The sequence below is a fragment of the Danio rerio genome, chromosome 14 (genome assembly GCF_052040795.2).
Source record: "Danio rerio strain M-AB ecotype USA chromosome 14, GRCz13ab, whole genome shotgun sequence".
Taxonomy (NCBI): Eukaryota; Metazoa; Chordata; class Actinopteri; order Cypriniformes; family Danionidae; genus Danio; species Danio rerio.
The window spans coordinates 10,251,205-10,278,250 of record NC_141034.1 but is presented as its reverse complement, the minus strand read 5'-3'; the positions used below and the strand labels follow the sequence as shown (position 1 = coordinate 10,278,250).

The 27,046-nt window shown below is 35.1% G+C and overlaps 1 protein-coding gene and 1 long non-coding RNA gene across 7 annotated transcripts in view; one reads left to right on the top strand and one right to left on the bottom strand.

The window, feature by feature from the left end:
* Positions 1–27,046, top strand: part of si:zfos-2326c3.2 — a 121,095-nt gene that overhangs the window by 63,876 nt on the left and 30,173 nt on the right. For 3 of the 6 annotated variants that reach the window (XR_015507034.1, XM_087281045.1, XM_087281043.1), the window contains 10 exons: positions 2,123–2,184; positions 2,348–2,424; positions 4,178–4,251; positions 7,144–7,229; positions 9,737–9,827; positions 10,340–10,486; positions 13,504–13,624; positions 13,709–13,864; positions 22,211–22,354; positions 26,292–26,426. Coding sequence is in view for 4 of the 6 variants with exons in the window: in XM_087281045.1 (XP_087137171.1) it covers positions 2,123–2,184; positions 2,348–2,424; positions 4,178–4,251; positions 7,144–7,229; positions 9,737–9,827; positions 10,340–10,486; positions 13,504–13,624; positions 13,709–13,864; positions 22,211–22,354; positions 26,292–26,426 (1,093 nt within the window). In the remaining 2 variants the exon portion in view is untranslated. Of the gene's footprint in view, positions 1–2,122; positions 2,185–2,347; positions 2,425–4,177; positions 4,252–7,143; positions 7,230–9,736; positions 9,828–10,339; positions 10,487–13,503; positions 13,625–13,708; positions 14,474–19,212; positions 19,831–22,210; positions 22,355–26,291; positions 26,427–27,046 lie in introns of those variants that run through there. The other 3 variants (XM_087281046.1, XM_087281044.1, XR_015507035.1) reach the window with 2 other exon arrangements.
* Positions 1–27,046, bottom strand: part of LOC147840770 (uncharacterized) — an 821,899-nt gene that overhangs the window by 770,313 nt on the left and 24,540 nt on the right. The window lies entirely within an intron of this gene.

The following is a 27,046-nucleotide window of genomic DNA, read 5'->3' as shown; positions in this document are numbered from 1 at the left end:
AGGGCATGAACTTATACATGTGAATACACTTTTAATGTGTGATGAGAACTTTTTAAATATAAAAAAAAATGTGTGTGGTGATGGAAATGACATTTCAACAGTTTATTGTGAAAAAATGACAAATAGCTTCACCGATTAGCTTTGAATTGATGCTAGCCTTTCATGTGTACAAAACACTCTTATTTACCTGCATTTTGTTTGGTTTTTAAAAACGTCTTTAAAGGTACAGCATGTTTGGAAATGACGTAGAATAAATGTATTTACGAGCAATATTTACCTTGATTTTTCTTCAAGTGTTGTCGTTACAAATATAAATTCCCTGCATCTTGAACATGTTCTCAGATGGCACTATTCATGTTCAGAGAAACCACCTAAATAATCTTTCACACAAACTTTTTAAAGCGACTTTACAGTGTTGTGTTGGAAATGACACTGATACTGTGCGACAGCTATATTTTGTATAGAAAAAAATATTGATAATAGTCTCACATTAATAACTATAAAATATTTAAAATATTTCACTAGTGCTTCATTAAGATACATTAATAGATACCAGATAAATAATATTTTAAAATGGCATTTTCATTGTTAAAGTTAAAAACTCTGGGTGTGCGACTAGGTGAAAACAGTGATTTTGACACCTAAAAGGAGGTTAAATAATATGAAAAAAATATAATAGATACGTAGTTGGTTTTATTGTTAGTTTGACAAAGAAAAAGAAATTTATATATATATATATATATATATATATATATATATATATATATATATATATATATATATATATATATATATATATATATATATATATTTTTTTTTTTTTTTTTTTTTTTTTTTGATATATGATCAAAGGACATAAAAGTGCCAGTAGTTGAATAATTACTCACACATGGATATGTCCTTTTGAAATTTGAAACTATATGTATTGTGTAAATATATACACTATGTATACACTACCTGACAAAAGTCTTGTCATCATTCCCAGTCATAAGAGCAACAAATAATAACTTAACTTCTAGTTCATCATTTGGGAAAGTGGCAGAAGGTAGATTTTTCAGATGAATCATTTGTCGAACTGCATCCCAATCATCACAAATACTGCAGAAGAACTATTGGAACCCACATGAACCCAAGATTCTCACAGAAATCAGTCAAGTTTGGTGAAGGAAAAATCATGATTTGGGGTTACATTCATATGGGGGTATGTGAGAGATCTGCAGAGTGGATGGCAACAGCAACAGCCTGAGGTATCAAGACATTTGTGCTGCCCGTTACATTACAAACAACAGGAGAGGGCAAATTCTTCAGCAGGATCGTGCTCCTTATACTTCAGCCTCCACATCAAAGTTCCTGAAAGGAAAGAAGGTGCATCATGATTGGGCAGCCCAGTCACCAGACATGAACATTATTGAGCATGTCTGGAGTAAGATGATGGAAGAGGCATAAAGATGAATCCAAAGGATCTTGATGAACTTTGGGAGTCCTGAAAGAACGCTTTCTTTGCCATCTCAGATGACTTTATTAATAAGTTATCTGAGTCATTGCAGAGATGTATGGATGCAGTTCTCCAAGCTCATGGGAGTCATACAAATTATTAATTAGTTTTCCACTGCACCATGACTTTATATTCTATACTGTACATCATTTCTGTTTAGTGACAAGACTTTTGTCTAAGCAAAGTCAGACCTTACTGCCCTAATTAAATAGTTCAAAATTAAGTCATGATCATATTTTATTTTGGTAAAATAAGTGTAATCTAGAGGCCTTTTGCTTTCATTAAAGCCACTTCTGATACCGAATGATCAACTAGAAGTCAAGTTATTATTTTTTGCTCCTAAAACTTGGATAGGCAATAAGACTTTTTTCAGGAAATGTAGATCTACCCTATTTTGACCGTAATGTAATAACATGCACCTTTTGTAAAGCTGCTTTGGAACAATAATTATTGTGAAAACGCTATACAATTGCTTGAATTGAATTGAATTACCACAGCTGGAAAAGTGGAAGACATTGCAAGTTAAAATTGTTTAATTAGGTGTAAAAGCTATTTGATAGCTGTATATATAATTACAAAAGAATTATATTCTCTTTATTTAGTTTTATTTATTGATTTTTTTTCAAGATTCCAGAACGAACCACATCAAAATTCAAAGATGTCATGGGCCATCACAGATACGGATCCAGGTAAGTCACTGACTATGTGTTTGTTTGAAATCCCTGCAGGATACATAGAAGATTTTCAGATCTGCTTCACTTGGGCTTAAATGTAATCTTCTCAAGCCTCTCATTATCCTCAGATGAGAAACTGTGATTGTTTTTGTTTCTTGACTTTGCATTATGTATTCAGTGGAGATCGTCAGTCGGCTATGGACAACGCTGTCAAAATGTCTTTCTCCAACAGCTCGACAAGCAGCTCACAGTCAGGTGTGTTTTTTTTCTTACTTTAATTATAATCTGACGGAATAATGTCTGTTTTTTTAGGGTTTCCAGGAGTTTCTTTAATATCATGGAAGTTTAAAAGACCTATTCTAGACATTGAAAATTTAAAGTTGAGCGTTTTTGTTTGCTGTTTTAAATTTTACTTTCCATTAATCAAAATGTGAATTTTAAATACTTTTATTGCCATCTTCACACATTTTGCCTCTTGGTCGCTGGTTCAAACCTCGGCTCAGTTGGTGTTTTTGTGTGGAGTTTGCATGTTCTCCCTGCCTTCGCGTGGGTTTCCTCCGGGTGCTCCGGTTTCCCCCACAGTCCAAAGACATGTGGTATAGTTGTATTGGGTAGGCTATATTGTCCGTAGTGTATGAGTGTGTGTGTGAATGTGCGTGTTGATGTTTCCCAGAGATGGGTTGCGGCTGGAAGGGCATCAGGTGCGTAAAAAAACTTGCTGGATAAGTTGGTGGTTCATTCTGCTGTGGCGACCCCGGATTAATAAAAGGACTAAGCCGACAAGAAAATGAATGACTGTATTAAAGCAGTGGTTCCTAAACTTTTTTGACCAAGTACCACCTCAGAAAAAAATAGTCTCTCCAAGGACCACCATAATGACTAGTATTTATATGAGGTAGTGTAGTTGGCCAATTTAAGCAGCTACAGCATTGCACAGTTCGAAAACGAGAGTCATATTCATATTTATAGAATTTTTGATCAATATTTAAATAAATGTTGCATATACATATGACATATTTGTAAAACTTTTTGAAATCTAAACATTAACTGGTATGTAGATTGGTAGGATGTCAAGCTGACAAAACATTGCTGCACAAGTTTTATTTATGGAGAAAATTTAAAAGCTATGCAGGGTTTGGGTGTTCTGTGTTTGTCTGAGATAATTAGTCTAACGAAATTATATTCCATATAAAGCATGAAGCTGATCAGTCGGTTCTTGTCACTTGACTCGCGGTGCGACATTCTGAAAAGTTTAGATGTTTTAACAGGGCACACCTGGAATACGCAAGCGCGTCGTGCTGCAGTTCTTACTCATTTTGCTAGCCTGTAGGTAAACTTTTGGTGATCAAGTGACCTAGATGTAACGAGATTATGGTCATTTTTCAAAATAAATGATAATTCTAACTAAGGTATTAAATAAAACAGAAATAATTAATGATTTTTGTGCAGCCCGGTACTAATTGATCTATAGGCTTCTGCATTCCGAGGATTGGGGGCCACTGCTCTAGCGTGTATTTGCTCAGCAAGCACCACGCACCTCTTTCTCTCGTGCTGCGCCAATTGGAATGATTTTTAGCAGCTGATGACGCGATGCACTGAAGTAAACATTCTTCAGCGCTTTGATCGTAGGCTTAATAGAACAGCCAATGCTGATCACATCTGTGTTATCATACGCATCAAATGGTTAAAATTGTATTAATTTTTTCGTTCATTACTCGGTGATTCCTCCGTGCACCACTAGAAGTAAGCCCACACAATTTGCGAACCACTGTATTAAAGCAATATGAAAAGAAGAATGAATGGGAGTGAAGGGGATCATAAGTCTTGACACATTTAAGTTACATTGGCCACATGTGAGAAATAAGGTGGATAGATCATGGAAATTCATTTTTTTAGTTAGTAAGGTCATGGAAAAGTCAGGGAATTTGACATTTGTCTTAAAGTGGAAACAATGGCTTTTAAGTATATGTCAGTGAATGCTGTCATGTAGATGTTTTTGTTCTTGCAGGGTACTGTGTTCTGGATAATCCAGCTCATCCAAACAGAAACTCTCAAAGTCCAGGAGCATCACCACACAACCAGGTGTGAATCTGCATCACATGTATATCAGATGATTTTGCAGTTAGTTTAAGTAGACTGCTGACCCTATTTTATACATTACATTGTATAGGCAAATGTATAATGAATTTCTGATCATTTTCTGAATTTATAGTGTGAATCATAGAGATTATCACAATAAAATGGATTACTCATAATAACTTTCATAGCAATGTCAGATGTCTCTCTTTATCTTGCATTATTTACTGACAAATGCATCAAAATACAGTTGAAGTCAGAATTATTAGCCCCCTTTTGTTTTTTTTTTGTTTTTTTAAATATTTCCTAAATAATGTTTAACAGAGCAAGGAAATTTTCACAGTATGTCTGATAATATTTTTTTCTTCTGGAGAAAGTCTTGTTTGTTTTATTTCGGCAAGAATAAAAGCAGCTTTAAATTTTTTAAAAACCATTTTCTGGACAAAATTATTAGCCCCTTTAAGCTATTTTTTTCGATAGTCTACAGAACAAACCATTAAAATACAATAACTTGCCTAATTACCCTAACCTGCCTTGTTGACTTTATTAACCTAGTAAAGCCTTTAAATGTCACTTTAAACTGTATAGAAGTGTCTTGAAAAATATCAAGTAAAATATTATTTACTGTCATCATGGCAAAGATAAAATAAATCAGTTACTAGAAATGAGTTATTAAAACTATTATGCTTAGAAATGTGCTGAAACAATCTTCCGTCCTTTAAACAGAAATTGGGGGAAAAAATAAACTGGGGCGCTAATAATTCAGGGGGGCTAATATTTCTGACTTCAACTGTATATGTACGTGTTATATATTTTGCATATTTTAGATTCACTCCAAAACAAAAATGTAATATAACTCATTTTATATATAAGTGTTTATAAGTGAAAATAAAAAAGTAAATAGATCGTAGCAGTGCAATATGGAGATTTATCGGCACTGGTGGGAATAAATAAACAGCTATATTGACAATAGTGACAATATACAGCCATATCGCACTGCTACAAGTGTGATATTGCGTTTATACAACAGTTCGGCAGCATAATCGTGTAGTACAGGCGTGTCCAAACTACGGCCCGCGGGCCATCTGCGGCCCGCAATCAGTTTTGTGGCGGCCCGCGAGGCTTTTTATAAATATCAATAGAATCTGGCCCGCTATACAAAAATGAACGTAATTCAATAAATAACCACCGGGTGTCGCTATTACATGCATTCAATTAAGCAGCAGTTCTTGTTATGATCTATCTATCTATCTATCTATCTATCTATCTATCTATCTATCTATCTATCTATCTATCTATCTATCTATCTATCTCTCTGTCTGTCTGTCTGTCTGTCTGTCTATCTATACACAGTTGAAGTCTGAATTATTAGCCCCTCTTTGATTTATTTATTATTTTTCAAATATTTCCCAAATTATGTTTAACAGAGCATTTTTACAGTATGTATGATAATATGTTTTCTTTTGGAGAAAGACTTTTGTTTTATTTCGGCTAGAATAAAAAGCGGTTTAAATTTTTTTATGAACCATTTTAAGGTCAAAATTATTAGCCCCTTAAGTCTTCAGAACAAACCATTGTTATAAAATAACTTGCCTAATTACCTTAACTTGACTAATTAACTTGATTAACCTAGTTAAGCCTTTAAATGTCACTTTAAGCTGTATAGAAGTGTCTTAAAAATATCTAGTCAAATATTATTTACTGTCATCATGGCAAAGATAAAATAAATCAGTTATTAGAAATGAGTTACTAAAACTAATATGTTTAGAAATGTGTGGAAAAAATCTTCTCTCCGTTAAACAGAAATTGGGGAAAAAATAAACGGGGGCTAATAATTTAGGGGGGCTAACAATTCTGACTTCAACTATATATATATATATATATATATATATATATATATATATATATATATATATATATATGCGTGTCTGTGTAATGTATGTAAAATTTGGCCCGCGACAACGTTTGTTTTTTTGCATCTGGCCCTCGGCCCAAAAAGTTTGGACACCCCTGGTGTAGTATATAAAACAGAAAATCATTTTGTATGAGGAATTCCTTTTTCCACCATTTATTCACATCTGCAGCTGACGTCAGAACAGCAGAAACTATTGCTACTTCACAAACGTCACTTTAGAGCTGGTATATGAATGATTCTCTAGTGTTATATCTAAAGTGATGACGAAACAGGTGATTCTGCTCACATTAACAAAGATTAACAAGATTATATGGCTGAACAGCATGAAATGTCATCAGACTACAGAGATTTTCCAGTATTTATCTGTTGCAATTTGGATTTCACAATAAATAACCCCCCAAAAGCCAAAGCAAACACTTCCAGATTACTATGGTATAAATACAGAACTACAACATACAAAAGAGAGAGATCGACTTAGAGTCTTACCTTTTCTGTAATGATTTATTTAGCTGTAGTTTGAAACGTACACTGAGAAAATGCTGTTTTTCTCCCCTAAAGATTTATTATGCAGTGTCTGTCGCCACCTTGTGGCTGACGTCAACCATCTATTCTCTGCTCAATATGACAGTCTGGCTGCCTATGTGCTGAATCTCTGAAATATGAATATTTTAAATTGGCACTATTCTTAAAATTAAACTGAATAGTTGCAATCTAAACAACTGTATTCTCACCCAAACAGCGTCAAAATACATTTTGTTGTCCAACAGCTGCAATATTTGTCAATCTGTACTAATTGATCTATTGTGTCTAGTAATTGATCTGCTGTCACTCTATGTTGGTGGAGTGTGAAGAGAGGCAGTATGAGTTCTGATACTGCTGATATTGCGGAATATTGCAGGGCTATCAGATTCAAGAACCAGACAGAATTGTTAAAAAAACTTGAGTATCAAAGTCTATTAATATCACTCTGTTTTGTCTTTAAGGGTTTGGGAACAAAGTCTCAGTTCAGCCCATTGATGAAGCTTGCAGAATATTCTTCATCCAGTGATGAAGATGATGAGAAGATGAGGTAATCTAAACTAATGTTTACTCGTCTTAAGATTTTTTTTTTTAAATGGCATAGTGTCATTTTACGTGAACTGTCCTTTTAAACCATAACTACAAGGATTTAAAACTCTGGTATCAAATATAATTCCAATGTGTTGTGAAAGAAGACATATGGTTGGTGCTGGATGGACAGATCGTTATGTCAGAAGCTATGACCATGTCGGGCTTCTCATATCCCTGAATCAAAACTGCAAAAACCTCACAATGCAGGGGTGAAGTGCCTGTGGCAGTCACATGTTGACTTTTTCTGCCATTCTGCTAATGTTCTTCCGATGTCAAACCACATTAATGTATGCTAGCCACTTTTTGTTTGGACGATGACTAGTTTTTTTAACATTTTTGGACAGCTTTGCTTCACAGTAGAGGTGCGTGATGCGTTTAAACAATCATAAAACAGATACCATAAGACAGATAAACATAATTTAAGGCTAATATATATATTATATTATATTATATTATATTATATTATATTATATTATATTATATTATATTATATTATATTATATTTTATTATATTATATTATATAATATTATATTATATTATATTATATTATATTTATGCTCAAACTGTAATGACTTAAACAGAGATCACCAGCACTGTTCCTGGAGGGCTATCTTCATGCAGAATTCAGCTCCAACCCTGATCAAACACACCTGACCTGAAGAGGCACTTGATAATTGCAGACAGGTGTGTTTGGTCAGGGTTGCAACTGAAATTTGCAGGAAGGCAGCTCGCCAGGAACAGGGTTTGTGATCCTTGGACTAAAAATACCCTTACAAAAATTAAATAGGTAGGTCACCTAAAAGTGAACATTTTGTTATTAATTACTCACGCTCAAGTCTTTTTCAGTAATCTTAGTTTTTCTTTGGAACGCAAGTTTTATTTTAGATGAAATTCAAAGAGCTCTCTAAGGCTGCATTTACACTGCACTGTTCAAGTGACTCAATTCCGATTTTTTTTCTCTCCATGTGGCACAGATCCGATATGGCCCATGTACATGTAAGCAGAAACAAATTACATGGATTTTGATTTACTCAAATCAGATTCAGGCCATGTTCATATGTGGAAATTTATCCTATATGAATCGGATCTGTGCCCTTGTGTCTGCAGTGTAAGCAGATAGATCGGATTTTCACCTGTCAATGCGAGTCGCGCGTCATTAAAAACCATAACGAATGACGTCAAGTCTGACACTGTCCTTTCAGAACAGACTTCACCAGAGTCCCAAACCTTAAATCTCATACACGAGGACTTAAACAGCTTTTATATTATCATATAGCACACGTATTTAAGCATTTTAACGACAGCAAGAGAGTGCAATGTCTGCCACGAAACCAATATAAACTAATATAATACTAGTACATACATCACGTGCATAAATCACGCCATGGACATTACATTAAGATGCCTAAAGGTTTAAAAAAGCTTATATATCAAAGAAGATGGACAAATGAGAACCTTTCTGTCATAAACTATAGTGAAACAGCTTGTCAAAAGCTGCGAATAGATTACATACAGGAATAGAGAAAAGAGCGCTCTTTAATTATCAGCTGTTAGTCAGCGCCCGCTCTTTTTTTTTTTTCGTGGTCATTGTGCCTTTGCCGTGTGCTGTGTAAATGCAGACGATCGAATAGAAGTCACTTTTAAAAGACGATGAAAGCAAGTCAGCAAAAAAATCGGATACAGTCACAAAATCGGAATATACTATCAAGATCTGCAGTATAAATGCAGCCTAACACTTGTAGGTAAAAAAATCATATCTACAGCTTTTTTTGACAAACGTATCTTCTCTCATGTGTCAAGACAAGTGCATGTTTACTATGGATCGAACAATGTATTGCCTTTAGATTCAGCAATGCAACACTTAAGCATCATACTCCCCATAGTAATCAAACATCCTAGTCTGATACAGGAGACATTGGCAAACAATTTAAATTTTTGCCACACAAAAGAGTTCTTGGGGCTTCATGCGATTACAGTTGAACCATTGAAGTTACATGGAATATTTTGACAATATTTTTAATTCTTTTTCTGGACTTTAAACGCCTCGTTATCTTAGCTGTCTACTATGGAGGATGAGGGAGCTCTCAAATTTCATCTAAAAAATTGTGTTCTAAAGATAAATGAATGTCTCGGGATTAGAATGAAATACAGCCAAGTAAATAATAGCAGAATTTTCATTTTTGGCTTAACTAATGCTTTGTTTTTACATTTGTGTCTATATTTTATTTGTGAAGTCTTAAGGGAAAATAGTAGTATGCTCCTCATGCAAAATCTAAAGCCCACGTGATCATCCCCTGTTGTCATTAGATGTGGGAATGAAGTGAACCTGTTGTTGTTGTTGTTGGTAAAAATGTGTTCTGTCGTACTGTATTCTTACCAGTGTTTGTAGTTTGCTGCATTGTTCATGGCCTGAAGGAACAAACGTTTTCTTTGACATCATTAAAATTGATCTGGTTGTTTTCCAGGTCTCCATCGAGCAATGGAAGGCCTGTGTTTTCCAGAGGGCAGACTAATGAAATCATTCTTCAGCCTCATCTCAATGTAAAACAGCAGCAGGTAAAGTCACCTTCACTATGTTGTTTTAGGGACAGTACGATATACTGAGAAAAATAAGTCATTTTGTTTTGACATACTCTTGATTTTATCAGCCATTTAAAGCAAGGGTGTCAGACTCAGTTTCTTGAGGGCGGCAGCTCTGCACAGTTTAGTTCCATAAATGTAGTATAAAATAGAGTTTATTTATTTTTATCTTGCAATATATATATATATATATATATATATATATATATATATATATATATATATATATATATATATATATATATATATATATATATATTTCTGAACATATAAATTATAATTATAAATATTTTATATTATAATATAATTTTAATAAATCCTGTTTTGTTCAAATGCACCAAAATATATTGCCTATATTCACTGAAAAATGGATAAAAATATTTCTGGTTTTAAATTGGGATGTACTCATTTATGCTTAATTTACAGTGTTTCATAGATATTGTCAGTGCTTAAAACATGTCCTTAAACAGATTTTCCTGTTTCTCCAGCAGAGTGCAGCAAAGCCAACACATAACGTATATCAGAGGCCTTGTGGTTCACAATCTAGTGATAACTACCATCTGCCAGACCTCCTGCACAAAAGCCCCACACACGAGCTGAGCTACCACCAGACCCCTACACAGAGCTCCAGAGACGTATGCCTGCATCTGCACTTAAATCACTTTATTTTAGCCCACTGATATCTAGTGTTTAATATAATTTCTGCATATTTAGTTTGTTTTTAGCTCTTGAAAAGTCATTTGTAGAGCAGTTAATACATTTTACACTGCTTGGAGACTAGTTACAGCTGATTAGTGTACTGTTTAAAGGCACAAGTTCTGTCCACATGAAAAAAATATGATAGTAACTACAGAGTTTGACTATTACGACAGTGTTTTTAAACCAAAAAATGCTGGGTTCCACACAAATGATTTGTGCTGGGACAACATGAATACAAATTTAAGTGAATTGAACATAAAACAATTAAGTTGTCCCCCAAAAAACTCCAGAATTGTGTTGTTTCAGCACATTTTTAATAAGTAGTTTGAACAAACAGCGAACTAAACTTTGTGAGTGTGTTAAGCATTTGATTGAATCTTTTGTGGTAATGCAATACAGTCCCTGACAAAAGCTCGCTTATCTATTTTGTAGAAACACCTGCTATTAACCTGACTTTTAATTAATCAAATTGTGTTAGAAATAGCTTATATGAAAAGCTAAAACCCTCTAAAATGATGTTTAATGCACTGAAATAAATTTGTTTCACTGAAAAAAAGATTTATCATTTAATCAAGAGAGAAAAGTCAAGTTTTGGCAAGACAAAAGTCCTGTCGCCTATACAGAAATTCAACAAATTTACTACAAATAAAAAAATATGGCAGCAAATTAAGTAGTGGTGCTGAGAGATCCACATTTAATATCTTGTATGACTTCCATGAGCTTGAAGAACTGCATCTATGCGGTTATGCAAGGATTCATACAATGTATTGAAGTCATCAGGAATGGCAAAGAAAGCAGTCTTGCAGGAATCCCAGAGTTCATCAAGATTCTTCATTTTTCATGCTTCCTCTTTCATCCTACCCCACACGATGATGTTCATGTCTGGTGACTGGGCTGGCCAATCCTGAAGGTTATAATTGAATCATGTTCATAGAAAAGTTAGTAATAAACATTTATAAACAAGTATTTGTGTATAAAGCATCTGTTTTGTGAGAAGAGCTTCTCATATGATATGTAAACGACCCGTACAGCTTTACTGTAGACATTTATTTGAGCGAACATGAAGTCGACTTAAACTTTGTCATACACCAAAGGGTACCCTTTGTGGTGGAAACGCAAGCCTGATAAAGGTGACCTGTACCGACCCGAACCGTACCGTACTGTACCAGTCAGTGGAAACGAGGCATAGGTGACCATTACAGGATGTACTGCCACCGCTCTAAAGGAAAAATAATGTGTTTTTTAGCTATGCCGCCAGGTGGCACAAAAGGACAGGATGCGAATGGACAGAAATAGCTTATAAATTAGCTGTACATACTCTGCTACTTGTAAATAAAGATGAACAAGGAAACAAAGCAATATAATTCCTTTAATAATCATTAAAAAGACAACTAGGCTACATTATTTGAAGGAATAAAGAAGCACTTCACCCCAAAGGTTATTTGTTATAAAGTCCGCTTTATGTATGTCTTTGCAAAAATTGACTCAATGGACTTTACCACGCTGGGACTATTAGAATAATATATTTTCACTGAAACATTATTTCAATAGCTATTGGGATTCAAATGAGCCATTTCTCGTTAAAAGAAAAAACTTCATTAGAAATAAATTTCAGCGACACTTCAAGTCAATTTGTACTCAAGCGACAAGACTTTTGTCAGGGACTGTAGTTGCTATGGTAATCTAACAACTATAGTAATATAAATAACAAAGCCACTGCTGTAGTTTTGTACAACTATAGGGTATAAAAAACTACAATACATTACAGTCTACTGTAATATAAATTAAAGGATACTACAGTACTTATTAGAGATTATCAATTCACTATCAGAAGATGGGTACAATGTGGTCATAAAGGGACGGACATGGTCAGCACCAATTTTCCGGTAGGCTGTGGCATTGACACGATGCTCAGTTGGTTCTAATGGGCCCAAAGTGCGCCAAGAAAATGGACATCCATGAATCTCCCATTCCACCACATTTCAAATGTGCTCTATGGGAATGAGATCTGGTGACTGTGGAGGCCATTTGGGTACAGTGAACTCGTTGTCATGTTAAAAAAACCAGTCTGAGATGATTTGCGCTTTTTGACATGGCACGTCATCCTGCTCAATCGGTACTAACAGGCCCAAAGTGTGCCAAGAAAATATACCCCACACCATTACACCACGACCATTAGCCTGAACTGTTGATGGAAGACAGGATGAATACATGCTTTCATGTTGTTGATGGCAAATTCTGACCCTACCATCCAAATGTCACAGGAGAAATCGAGACTCATCAGACCAGGCACTGTATTTCCAATCTTCTATTGTCCAACTTTGGTGAGCCTGTGCGAATTGTAGCCTCAGTTTCCTGTTCTTAGCTAACAGGAGTGACACCCCATGTGGTCTGCTGCTGTCCTCTTCAAGGCTCGACTTGTTGTGCGTCGAGAGATGCTCTTCCTCTGACCTCTGGCATCAACAAGGCATTTGTGCCCACAGAACTGCCGCTCACTGGATATTTTTGTCTTTTTCAAACCATTCTCTGTAAACCCTAGACATTGTTGTGTGTGAAAATCCCAGTAGATCAGCAGTTTCTGAAATATTCAGACCAGCCCGTCTGGCACCAACAACCATGCCAGGTTCAAAGTCACTTAAATCACCTTTGTTCCTCATTCTGATGCTCAGTTTGAACTGCAGCAGATCGTCTTGACCTTATCTACATGCCTAATTGCACTTTGTTGCTGACGTGATTGGCTGATTAGAAATTTGCCTTAACAAGCAGTTGGATAGATATACCTAATAAAATGGCCAGTAAGTGTTATTGATGCTCATTGATGGTAAAAAAAAAAATGGTTTTCTATGAAAATGTAGTAAATTGTTTTTGTGATTTTTCATTTTGCAATATTGTATAAAGACGCAATTATTAGCGATCTCTATGTGATGTTTGCCCTGTTGTTCTGCATTTACAGAAACTACTCAATAACCAGCCAGGAAAAAGCGTGTCTTCTTCATCTTCCTCATTCTCAGCTTTCATTGACCCTCGTTTGCTTCAGATTTCTCCACCTCTGAGTCCGCAGGGACACGGCCAGCGTGAGTCCACATGACTGACAGCCACTGACATACATGCATGTCACATTTACAAACTCTCTGTCTGTCTCTCTGTGTGTGTTTCAGTGAATGGCAGGTGTGAGCCATGCGTTAGACAGCCTCACAGGAAGGGCTCAGTGGTGAACGTCAACCCCACCAACATTCGACCACAGAGTGACGCCCCAGAGATTCGCAAATATAAAAAGAAGTTCAACGCTGAGATCCTCTGTGCTAGTCTGTGGGGTGAGACACATTTGTATGCACACAACACAGCTGTGGAATGCAATGATGGCAAGTAACAACTGCCAGGAATCCCAGGGAAACTAGGAATTTCTGGAATATCATGGAATTTTAAAAGGTCTATTGCAGACATTTAAAGTCAGGGGATTAGTTTTTTTGGCCAAGGCATATTAAGGATTTTTGTTTGTTACTTTAAATTTTAGTTTCCCTTTAGTGCTATTTTCTATAGTTGTCCCTTGTTATTCGCGGGAGTTACGTTCTAAAAATAACCCGCAATAGGTGAAATTTGCAAAGTAGTCCGCTTTATTTTTTACAATTAAAACAGATGTTTTAAGGCTGTAAAACCCCTCACTATAGACTTTATAGCCTTATCTCAGACAGGCGTTGACATTTTTACACTTTTCTTTTGTTTAAAACTCTCAAAGTTCAAACCATTGTAGGAAAATAAGTCCAGATTTGTAGAATGAATCCACAGATCAAAACCATTTGATCTTCATTTACTTATTTCGTAATGGCGCCCTGCAGTCTTGTAACTTCTACCTTCCTTTAGCATGTCCTGAAGTTCAACTTTTTGTGCGATGGTAAGCATGTTCCTCTTGGGTGCTACTGTAGGTGCAGGGGTGATAGCGTTCCGGCACCACGCCGGATTTCCGGCGTACTGTGGCTGCGGGTAGGGTTGTGACGGTGAGGAAATTTCCCCACCGGTTAATCGACATGTGACAACACCGGTAATACCGGTATCACCGTGGAAGTGGGCATTTTTTCATTTCCTCTTTTTTTTCTGCTTTTAAATAGCTTATAAATGCGTGCGTATAATACTTTCACTTTCAGTTTTGCGGGAGTTGCCAATTCGATGTCAATTGTTTAAATGGACGGAAAGGAAACTACAAAAAAAATCCCTGTTATTAAACAAAACATAACTTTTATTTACATAACGAATAAAACACAACACTGCTACAGGCTGAAAAAACTGTGTAAGTTGGAACCATACAAATAACAACCATAAACGCCTATGTTATATATTAACAGCTTAGTCCTTATGAACAATCCGTTTATAAAATAGGACATTATTAACGAATTTAGGCTATTGAAGAATAAACCGAATATGAAATATGATCCTTGCATAATGATCACAACTAAACAAGCGAGCACTCATTTTATATTTAAACTATATGAAAAAAAATTAAGAATTGGAACATTATGTAAAAAATCAAAGGGCAGGCTAAATAAAAGCGCCTCGTCAGAGCTAAACATCACCGCACATGTGTCAGTTTACAGCTTCTGGAAAGATCAGACAACCTATACAGATCACACAATTTCAATAAACAACATGTAAATGTATAAATATTTCGATAAGTATTGTTATGGAATATTTATAACTAAATGATCTTGCTTTTTGGTTTTATCGATACAGCTTTGATCTCTCTTACAAGCGGCAGTTACAGGCGCAGCATAAGGGCGTCTCACACTGTCAGTGGCGGAATACACACAGCACTGCCAAGACGTTTTATTTTTATTTTATTTGTTGCAGATTTGCGCGTTGTTCCTTTTAAAAAAAAACTTTTATTTTTTAATTCTCTCAAGTTAATGTTGTCTATCGAGTAACTATCGAGTCCCTCGGATTGGAGTTCAGTGCGCATTAAGACTATTGACCAACCGCCCTGTAAGTTTAAACACTACAGGTCCACAGCTCTGGTGTGGTATGAATTACACGTTTTAAATGACAGCGAGACATGCTACGTTTAGTTTTTATTGTAAAATATACATTATAGCCCAGTACACGGTAAAATAATATGTTTTGAATGGCTTGTCTATTGACGGCGTATAGCCGTTAATTAAATATGCTGAGCATATTTTCATTAAAATTAAAACACATTAATACAAATTAGCCACCCTTTGATTTTTTTTTCGTTTACGTATATTTTTATCAAATGAAAAATGCAATAAATTTTTAATTTTAGTTTTCATTTTATTAGAATTAATAGGCCTATAATTTATAGGCTACACAACTCATATCTTTGGCTCCAATTGCGTTTTTACAGATATCCTACCAATAGACTTTTTTTTTGGCTCAAAGACATTTATGCCTATTAATTTCAGAGGTGCATTTTGACAGATTTCGTAAAGGCTTCAGCTATTCTACCTGTCAGCTGCACCTGCCTAAGTTTTGCAACTTGACTTGTGTTGTGGCTCGATGTCTGAATGAGAGAGAGAGAGAGAGAGAGAGAGAGAAATCAGTCCTCAGATTCGATGTGTGGCCGCACGTCTCAGTTACTTTATTGCAATTTTTAATATTGGCTCATCTAAATAAACTTTTCATATATTAAAAGCCGAAATATTGCCAGACAGAAAAAGCAACTTTCGGTTTTTGAAGAGAGCGGCCTCAGTTATAAAAGATGCGCGCACACACAGGATTCGATCTTTTTGGCCTAGACATTATGAATTTTTTTTACATTAAACACATAATCAAGTGGAAATAAGAACAGCTGAACTTCGGAAAAAGTCCTCACGTTACCACGATGTTTCTCTGCAGTTGGATTGTCAATGGCGCGGCATTAAAAAAAAGATATTTATTATTAAACATTGTGAGATGATGGCCGCGTGATTTTTTTTAAAATGAGAGTATGCGTTGCGTATTTATGGCCATTGATCTATCCGCGACCCACCCATAGTTAAACATGAAGGTGCGTGTATAAATTAGTTATGTTTCCAGATACTGCCACCTTTGTCAGGCAAAGTTTGCAGATTGCCTCATTAACTTTGTCAGGTTCTCTTATGCATTTGGTTTGAACCCAAAATTTTGCCAAACATGCGCTTTTGCAATGCGTTTTGACAATAAATCGTCCGCCATCCTCTTTCTGTAAATTCGACTCCTCTTTTCTCCTCACGTGGTAAATGAAATATGACGCACTGTAGCTATGTTTAGATTTTAATTATAGAGCATGCTCTCGTTTTAAGTCAATTATTTATAATTATATTTTCCATTTATTTTAAATAAATTTTTAATAAAAAAAAATAAAAAACGAATACCTAAAAAAAACAAATGTGGGGACGGTGTCACGGTAGAAAAGTGATGTCACCGGTGTTGCGTCTTAACACCGGTATCACCGTCAACACCGTCTATCGTGGCAAGCCTAGCTGCGGGGAAAAAAAAATCAGGTTCACGGATATTGATCTGTCATTTCTCTAGATTCACAGAATTCACTCACTGCTGAAAGCGCCGGATTGGTTTTTATTAAGTGCCATTTTGTGTGCTCGTGAATCATCTTTTGAGTGTAGACGCCATGTAAATAAAAGATTAATTGTGTAATTTAGAGAGCTTTATAAATTATAACGGATCTTTGTGAGATCTCTATGAACTAAGATTAGTGACGCTTTTTAGTGATAATAAGAGGAGCGTGCTTTGCACTTTCCAGGCTATAATACATTCAGAATTTGTATGAAACTTTCGTTTTCGGCACATATACGCTGATAAGTTTTGGGAATGACATCTGCATATTTACGCTGGGTTTATTCTCGAAATAACGGTGAAGCATAGACGGGACAAAAATATATTTCCCCCTTCTCCTTAAACAACTTAGTGTTTCAGCTATGAAATAGTTCAGTTTTGTATGTAGCCTAATGGCAAAGTGTTTATATTTAGTTTCGTTTTTTATTCAGCTTATTTAGAAAAACGTTTGGAGCATTTTTTATTCGTTAAAAATAAGTTTTTTTTTTAACGAACAGCTCCCAGCGGAAGACCATCATTGTCTGTTTGATCAGTTTGCCTTCTCAGATCATCACGACTTGCCTAAAATAAAAGATATAAAACAGTTCAAGTATAAAACAATGGTAGCTTAAACGTTAAAGAATGTGTGCTATTAGGCGCATAGTTTGCTTATAAAAAGCTTGCAGGACATCGAGGCGCCAGAGCAATCACTTGCATTTTTTCAGTGGGAGCAATTTAAAGTTATCCGTCATTTTTGCTCACAAAGAACGAGTAATACATCAAAAAACCTTACAGCGTTTTTATAAAATAAAGAAAACCAAAATTATGCGCTTTCTGTCGTCTGGTTTTTGAACAGGAGCGCTTAACAAAATGAAGCAAAATGTATATGCCTCACAGACATAATAAATATATTTATAGAAAGCTTTAAATTATTACTTAACGAAATAAAACAAATCGAAAACAAAAAAACTCCTTCATGTAATCCGTAAAGATGAATTTCTAAAGGCGAGTCCAAGATGAGATTGCCAGTCAGGATCTTTGCGACACTGACTCAGAATAAGTTTATTAATAAATAATTAAGATATGTCCTTACTCTTTCCTCGACACATTCATTGTTATTTGTTTTTGCCGGTGCTTGGGGCGAGTTTTAGCTTATTGTGTGCGCTTGAACGCGGATTCACAGTAGCAGTTTTAACATGGAGTGACACGACATCTGACGTACAGATGACACTGGCACATGCCACTGAGTGTAGTGACACTTCCGGTGGCACGTCCGGTTTTCCACTGTCATGTGTCACTCGCTAGTGGCATGTGTAGTGACCTGTGTCACTCATAGTGTCGCGGTGCATGTCACTGCAGTGACATCGACACCCGGCGAAGCTTATGACATTAATTAACACGAGCAAAACCACATTTAATCATTACGCGACTTTTAACCTAATTTATCGCGTCGCAAGTTAGTTTATTTGCTGAGCTACTCCACGATGTTTTAATTTAAACGCATTTATTTTATGTATTCGTAGTCATACTTCCGTACGTAATATAGTCATTTGACAGTACATGTCAGTCAAATTTATTGTGGCATGCTTATGTATGGGAGGGGTTACACTTATCTGTTGTACTGTATATTATTGCATCCTGGCAGTTCCTTTGTTCCCTACAATATGGACTTCTCTATGTTTTTAATTCATTCATTTATTTTATTATTTAACTTATTTTCATTTTAAGGTATTTTAAATAATATCCTTTAAAAAGTTATAATAAAATGCATGTTGAAAACTCATAACATATATGCATGTAAGATAACAGGTGTCATTTGCCTAATGATTTTTAAATATTAAAGCAAAGAGACTTATAACATTAATGTGCTTATAACGTGCTTATACTGACACCTACTGGCACATGACACAAGATCACTGACACTGGCATGTGTCACTGACATTACTGGCATGTGTCTAAAAAGAGCCACTTGACAATAATGATGATCAGGGTTACACATAGGCTGTTAATATATTTGGGCCCAGGGGCCCACAAGTTATGTGTTAAAAGTGCGTTGCATACATAGTACCCCCACCCCTACTCACCTCAGGGGCAAGGAAAAAAAGTTCAGGCTCAGGAGTTTTTTCCACTATCAGCCCTGTAGGTGCCTTTGACAGTGCAGAAGGTTCCGTCGACATTGTGGGGAGAAAACTTGCGAACATACAGTAAAGCACTTCTGAGTCGCACTGCTAGCGATCAAAGATTTATTATAAATTTGGCAAGTTGAATGCATTCTGTACTGTACAGGAGACACCGCACAGAAGAGATTGATTGACAATCATCTACAGCCAGTCAGGACGCAAAACACAATGCACTAATCAGGACACAAAACACAATGAGCTGTAGAAAAAAGCATGTTAAATTGCACAAAAAATTTCTGTGAAACTGAGAGAATGCGAAAAGTGAGCTGCGTTATAACGAGGGATCACTGTATAATATTTTATATAGTGCTGTTTCACATTTATTGTTATAGTTAGACACTTAAAGGTCTAAAAGTGCTTTAAAATGTGCTGTTTTTTATTCAATGTTTGATGTAATTCCAACTGAAACCTAAAGAGAGGGTGGGACTTATAGTAGCTCCTCCCCTTTTCAAAAAAACAGCCAATAGCATTTTGTTGCCAGGGTTCCAACGAGTCATGGAATTTCTGGAACAATATGGAATTTTAAAAGGTCTATTCCAGACATTGTAAATCTGGGAATTAGGTTTTTTTTTTGGCCAAGTCATGGAATATCAGGGCTCTTTGTTTATCACTTTATTTTTTAGTTTCCATTTAATGTTTTTTTCTATAAAAGTATTTTTATATAATGCTGTTGCATAAATTTATGGTTAGAACTTAGAAAAGTGCTTTGAAATGTGTGTTAAACATTAAAAAGCGCGGGACATAAAGTAGGTCCTCCCCTTTAAAAAAACAGCCAATAGCATTTTGTTGCTACGGTTCCTGCGGGTCATGGAATTTCTAGAATATCATGGAATTTTTAAAGGTCTATTCCAGACATTGTAATTCAATAATTATTATTATTATTATTTTTTTTTGGCCAAGTCATGGATTATCAGGGATCTTTGTTTATCACTTTAATTTTTAGTTTCCATTTAATGTTTTTTTTTTTTTCTTATAAAGTATTCTTATACACTGCAAAAAATGATTTTCTTAGATTTTTTTTATCTTGGTTCTAGTCCAAATATCTAAAAAGTCTTAAATCAAGAAGAATTTTCTAGACAAGCAAAACATATTGTCTTGTTTTCAGAAATAATATGCTAAAATTAAGTGAGTTTTTCCTTAAAACAAGTAAAAATAATCTGCCAATGGGGTAAGCAAAATAATCTTATGTCAAAAGGAAAAACAAGATTATTTTGCTTACGCCATTGGCAGATTATTTTGCTTGTTTTAAGGAAAAACTCTCTTAATTTTAGCATATTATTTCTCAGAACAAAACGATATGTTTTGGTTGTCTAGAAAATTCTTCTTGATTTAAGAGTTTTAAGATATTTGGACTAGAAAGAAGACAAAAAATCTACGTAAGAAAAGCATTTTTTTGCAGCAATGCTGTTAAATGTCTTTTTATGTTTGGATACTTATCAATCTAAAAGTGCTTTGAAATGTGCTTTTTTTTTAATTCAATGTTTGACGTTATCTCTATTTAAACATAAATACAGGGCGGGACATATAGTAGCTCCTCCCCTTTTCAAAGAAACAGCCAATAGCATTTTGTTGCCAGGGTTCCCGCAGGTCATGGAATTTCTGGGATAATATGGAATTTTAAAAGGTCTATTCCAGACATTGTAAATCGAGAGTTTTTTTTTTTTTTTGGCCAAGTCATGGAATATCAGGAATTTGTCACTTTAATTTTCTTATAATGTATTCTTATATAATGCTGTTACGTTCCTTTTTTATGGTTGGAAACTTGTAGATCTAAAAGTGCTTTTGAAATGTGCATTTTTTTATTCAGTGTTTGACGTAATCTCTATTGAAACATAAAGACAGGGCGGGACATAGTAGCTCCTCCCCTTATAAAAAAAAAACAGCCAATAGCATTTTGTTGCCAGGGTTTCCACGGGTCATGGAATTTCTGGAATGTTATGGAATTTTAAAAGGCTATTTCAGATATTTCAAGTCATGGAAAATCAAGGATTTTTGCTTAATTTTGATTCAATTAAATGTAATTTTTCTTTATAGTATTTTTATATAATGCTGTTGGGTGTAACGTGTTTCACAGTAACTCTTTACTGTATTCTAATTACAATTTTGAGAAATGCAGTACTGTAACAAATTACATTTTAAATTTGTGAAATTTGACTACAGTTACTAAAGTCAGTTTAATTGTGGTAGTTGTGTTAAAATATAGTTTTAAGAAGAAAAAATGTTTTTTTAAATCACATTTTCTGCTGCAACGTCAGGTATTAAGCAGGCGCTTTTAAATTGTTGGAGAACGCGAGCTAAAATGATTGCCATCGAGAGTGGTTGCTTCTTCAAGTGGAAATACAGAAATTACTTTGATGTCATTGAGCGCATAAAAACAAAACTTGCTGTGAAATGTGAAGCGACTTGAAGGGGGCAAGACATGTCGGATACTACAGAGCATTTGATAGATCAGAAGTTTGATGGGAAACTGAAATATGAGGTGATTTTAGGCAGAAGGGGCAAACTGCAAGCTTTGGATGTTTATATCGTCTAAAGGTGAATTTTGTACCTGTTAAGTACGGCTAACACAGAGGAAAATATCGATTTTAAGAGTTTTGGCTTCACTTCGAAGTCGGTTAAGAAGTAGACGACAGAAAAGCGAAATGTAAAACTACTATAGAGCTATCAACTTTGCTTATTTGTTTGCTTTCCAAATCTGTGGTAAGTTGTTAGTTGTTGTTATAATAGTGACTTAAATAATATTCATCCTTAAACTATTTTAATACTATGAAAAGCGGCTTGTTTATTTGTTTATTGGATGTCAGGGAAGTTCAGCTTTTTAATCAGTGAAACTTGGGGAATTTCATATTTGACCCTGAACCCTGAAATGCATGCTCCTATATCAAGCAGATTAGTGTTTTGACTGATTTGTGTGTGTGTGTCTGTCTGTCTTGTCTTTTTGTGTGTGTGGTGTGTATTTAGGTGTGAATTTGTTGGTGGGTACAGAGAATGGCCTGTGGCTGCTGGACCGCAGTGGTCAGGGTAAAGTTTACTCTCTCATCAGTCGCAGACGCTTCCAACAGATGGACGTGCTGGAGGGCCTCAATGTACTCATTACTATATCAGGTACATACAGTACATAAACCACTTTACCACAGCAGAGTAATTTTAAATATGTGTCACTTTCATCTGCGGAACTTAATAGAAGATGTGCATTTCTCAGATTATTAAGCCAAATCCAAACATTGTTTTGTTACATGCTTTTAAAGCTGCTGTGAAAAATCATTGGAGAATTTGATTCTGAGATTTTCTAAATGCTTCTCTATTCTAAATTTAATCTATTCCATGGTTTCCGCTACATTCATTCTTCCATGGCGGGGCGCCACACCAAAATTCTTCCCGCCACGGCTACATTACAGCTTCTTATTAATTCAAAACATTCAGTCGTTGTTGTTGTTGTTTTGAATAGCAGGTTATAATCGCACCAAAATGCATTAAAAGGTAAGTGAATAACAGCGCAAACTTTTCTGTTACCATAGTAGTGCTGTGCGCTATTTGTTTAACACTTTAAGGTTACAGACTGTCTGACTTACTGACAGGTGTGTGATGCGTGAGGCCAGCAAACACAACGTAGCTTTCAGTTAAGATGAACACAGTTTCCATAATTATACTTTATTTATAGATAAAGGTCTATGGCTTTGTCTGCATACAAAGAATTATCTCGCTGGGGTTTATAGCCATTTCACTTTGCTTCAGGACGCATTAATGCCGCTGTAGGTCTATTGGATACATTCCGAAACATTCCTAGCAAATGTAATAAATGTTGGAAACATACTTGTAACATAAATGCACTAAATTGCACTTCAGCAGTGTTTATTTGAGAGGCCACAAGAAGATCTGCACTTGAGCAGCGTGTTTGAGGGGGCGTGCAAGAAGTTTTGTGCACGAGCTGAGGAAATCGGCACGCAAGCAAAACAATTGGCATGCATAAAATGAGATCCCAAAAACCTGTAATACTGTGCTCACCACATTTCTCCATTTTTTATTGAAATAACGGCATAGGAAGTTGGTAGATTTGTGTAAAAGACCTGCCGCCACAGCTGGAAAAAATCCTAGAGGAAACACTGTATTCTGTGCTTAGTTTTGAACAGCAGATGGCGCTCTATGATTTTGCTAATGATTAACAATTTTATTGGTTATTAAGCTAAATATAATAATAATAATAATAATAATAATAGTAATAGTAATAATAATAACCTTTATTTAACCAGCTAAGTCAATTGGGAACCAGTTTTCATTTATATTGACGACCTGGCCAAGAGGCAACATAAAAAGCCAAGCATCAGCAGCAGAAAACTGAAAAAGGTAGCAACCAACTGAAGTGCAAACTTTGGGTATGCAAAGGTTAATAAAACTATTAGAGTACAGATTTTGACATGTTTTCTTAATGTTAATAAGTGACTGTACATATATTGTTTTCCCAATAGGAGTTTTGTAAATGAACAAAACTTGAAGAGAAGGCCAATTCAATAAAGAATATAGTTGACAGTGATAAGTATTAAATGGCGCACCAGTAACAAATCGAATTGCTGCATGGTAAATAGCATTCACTTTGTGAAGGAGAGTTTTTAAAGCTGATCTGTAAATTAAATCCCCATAATCCAAAGTTGGTAATAATGTTAATTTGACCAAATGCTGCTTTGAAGAGTGCGTAAAAAAAGATTTGTTTCTGTAAAGAAAACAATCCGGGCTTTAACCTTTTTGAGCAGTTCATTTATGTGAGTTTCAAATGACAGTTTACCATCTAACCACATATAAATCTCAGTATCGTCCAATAAGGAAGATTTAGAAGGAAACTCAACATGTGGTAGATTTCCATTAAAAACCATATATTTTGTTTTATTTGTATTTAAAACTAAATGTAGGATGGTAAATTGCATTGGATGCTTAAAATGGCTTGCAGTGAAGAAAGTGCTGTATTCAGAGAAAAACTATATGTATAGATGACGGTATCATCAGCGTATAGATGTATGTAAGAATCACCTGCAGCAGAAACGATATCATTAACATAAATGTTAAAAAGTGTAGGCCCCAATATGCTACCTTGTAGGGCCCCTTTATGAAGCAGCAGGGGATCTGACAGAAACCCCTTTACCCTTACTGATTGTTGACGACCAGACCAGACTGCTCTCAGATTGTCCAGTAAATCTTTACCTATCCTGTAGAATTTCATGGTCCACAGAGTCAAAAGCTTTTGCAAGATCGAAAAATGCAGCTACACAATACTCCTCATTATCGGTACAGAAAGGAATACAGTATCTCATTTTTGTATCAAATTTTTACAAACAACTTTTTCTGTTTATAAACTGATATCAAACTAGTCTCCATGTAAGACCTTGAGGTTACAACTTGGCTAAAACTATATTCAATTAATGCCTTTGACAATTAATTTGTCAGGAAACTAAATATTAACTACATTGTGAATCATTTTTTATAGTATAAGTTACATTTTTTATATAATATTTGTCCACCAATTTGTCTACCAAAGTGATATTTGTCTACCAGTCACTGGTTCTGGTTTGAATCCAGTATTTTGTATGTTTAAACTCCACCTAATACAAACAGTTCTAATACAAACAAGTCTAAAACCAAGCACATGTATTTGTCTAAATTAGTTTTTAACCATACACTTGTATTCTGTAATTTGTCTTTTATGTTGTGTGATTAAGGTAAACAGCTCATTGTGAATATTAATGTCAAATAATAGGTAATTTGCTTAAACTATTCGTAACTTTACTGTTCAAACATTTTTAAAAAATAGCTTAAATATAATAAAACTCAACTATTTAACTCTAGGTGATTTGTAGAATACAAAGTTCTGTCGTGAAACTCTTTGTGCGCTTAAGCTAAAAGGTCACCTAATCTGCTCCTGCGTGATTAAATACATGGCGCAGGAGATTAGTTACTGTCGCCTTAACAGCCAATCAGTTTGCTCCTCAGTATTTGAAATGCTCAGTGTTGTTCTACGCTGTAATGTTGCATTTGAGTTATTCGAAGACCCTCCTCCACCCCAGCTCCACCTGTGTTTAGACCTGCTAGAAGGGTTACATATATATATTATGTTTACAGCAGGCTAAAAGGTCACCTAATCTGCTCCTGCATCATTAAATACATGGCGCAGAAGATTGGTTTCTGTCGCCTCAACAGCCAGTCAGCTTGCTCCTTAGTATTTGAAATGCGCAGTGTCGTTCTACGCTGGAATGTTTCATTACGTTATTCGAAGACCCTCCTCCACCCCAGCTCCACCTGTGTTTAGACCTGCTAGAAGGGTTACATATATATTATGTTTGCAGCAGCAGTGTGTTATATTCAGGGTTTAAAGTTTTGAACATGCACTTTTACAGGCCTGGAAGGTTTTGGAAAAACAGAAAAACCCACAAAGTTTTGGAAAAGACATGGAGATTAGTTTAACAAATATTTTTGTACTTGAAAATATGTCAGTTGTCTACTTATTTTCTGTCCTCGGACAAAAACAGAGTCTCGCATTATTAATGCTGTGTAAGCATCATCTAAATGTATTTCACTTAGATACAAAAATAAATTTAAACTAAATAGATTGTTGCGTCTTTTATGTTATACTGTAATAAATTTGATTGTGAATTGTTTTTCTTATTATCTACCATGTATACATTACATGAAACATTAGGTCATGAATATTTATATAAAAAATTCTGGAAAAGTCATAGAATTTTAGTAGTAAAAAAGTGTATAAACCCTGAATATTCGCAGACTGTATGTCTTTGAATATATTGATAGTAGCAAGTCTCTGTATTTGCCCTCCCGTAATAATTAAAGCAGCAGCAGCTGCGTAGCAGATCTACTCCACCAAGACCAAACACATCCACACAGCCATATGCAAATTTATTACCATACTAAATCTCTCCAAGAGTTGTCTTGACAGAAATGAGCCTATTTCTGGAAAAAGTGGATTGTTTAATCTCTCCAAACTCAGTATGTGTATGCATAGCTTGAATCTCCTTTATTCGTTTTTTATTGTGGAAAGGTAAGAAAAACAAGCTGAGGCTGTACTACCTGTCATGGCTGAGGAATAAGATCCTGCATAATGATCCAGAGGTGGAAAAGAAACAGGGCTGGACCTCTGTGGGGGACCTGGAGGGATGTGTCAGCTACAAAGTAGGTGAGTCTAGAACTGATCTCTATACTCGTTACATTTCTGGTTCTAATAAACTCTACCAACAACCATCAGTGTGCGAGAAATCAAGAGATTTTATTGGGCTAAACTGTTTTTAGCACATTGAAGGTAAGCTAAATTACATACAGTTGAAGTCAGAATTATTTCAGTCCTCAATTTTTATTATGTTTTTCAACAAATTTCTAAACATAATAGTTTTAATAACTCATTTCTGATAACTGATTTCTTTTATCTTTGCTATAATGACAGGAAATAATATTTTACTAGTCGTTGTTCAACTTACCAGCATTGTTTATAGTGACATTTAATGGCTTAACTAGGTTGATTAGGCAAGTTAGAGTAATTAGGCAAACCGTTGTGTAATGTGCTAATAATATTGACCTTAAAATGGTTTTAAACAAATTAAAAACTGATTATTCTAGCCGAAATAAAACAAATAAGACTTTCTTCAGAAGAAAAAAATATTATAGGACATGCTGTGAATGATACTGGCTTATAATTTTGACTTCAAATGTAGGAATGTCTTTTAATATAGTATTTTGCATAAACGGACCAAGTAAACTCCATTAAGCAAACCAGAAGAGAAAAAAAATTATCTAGGATGA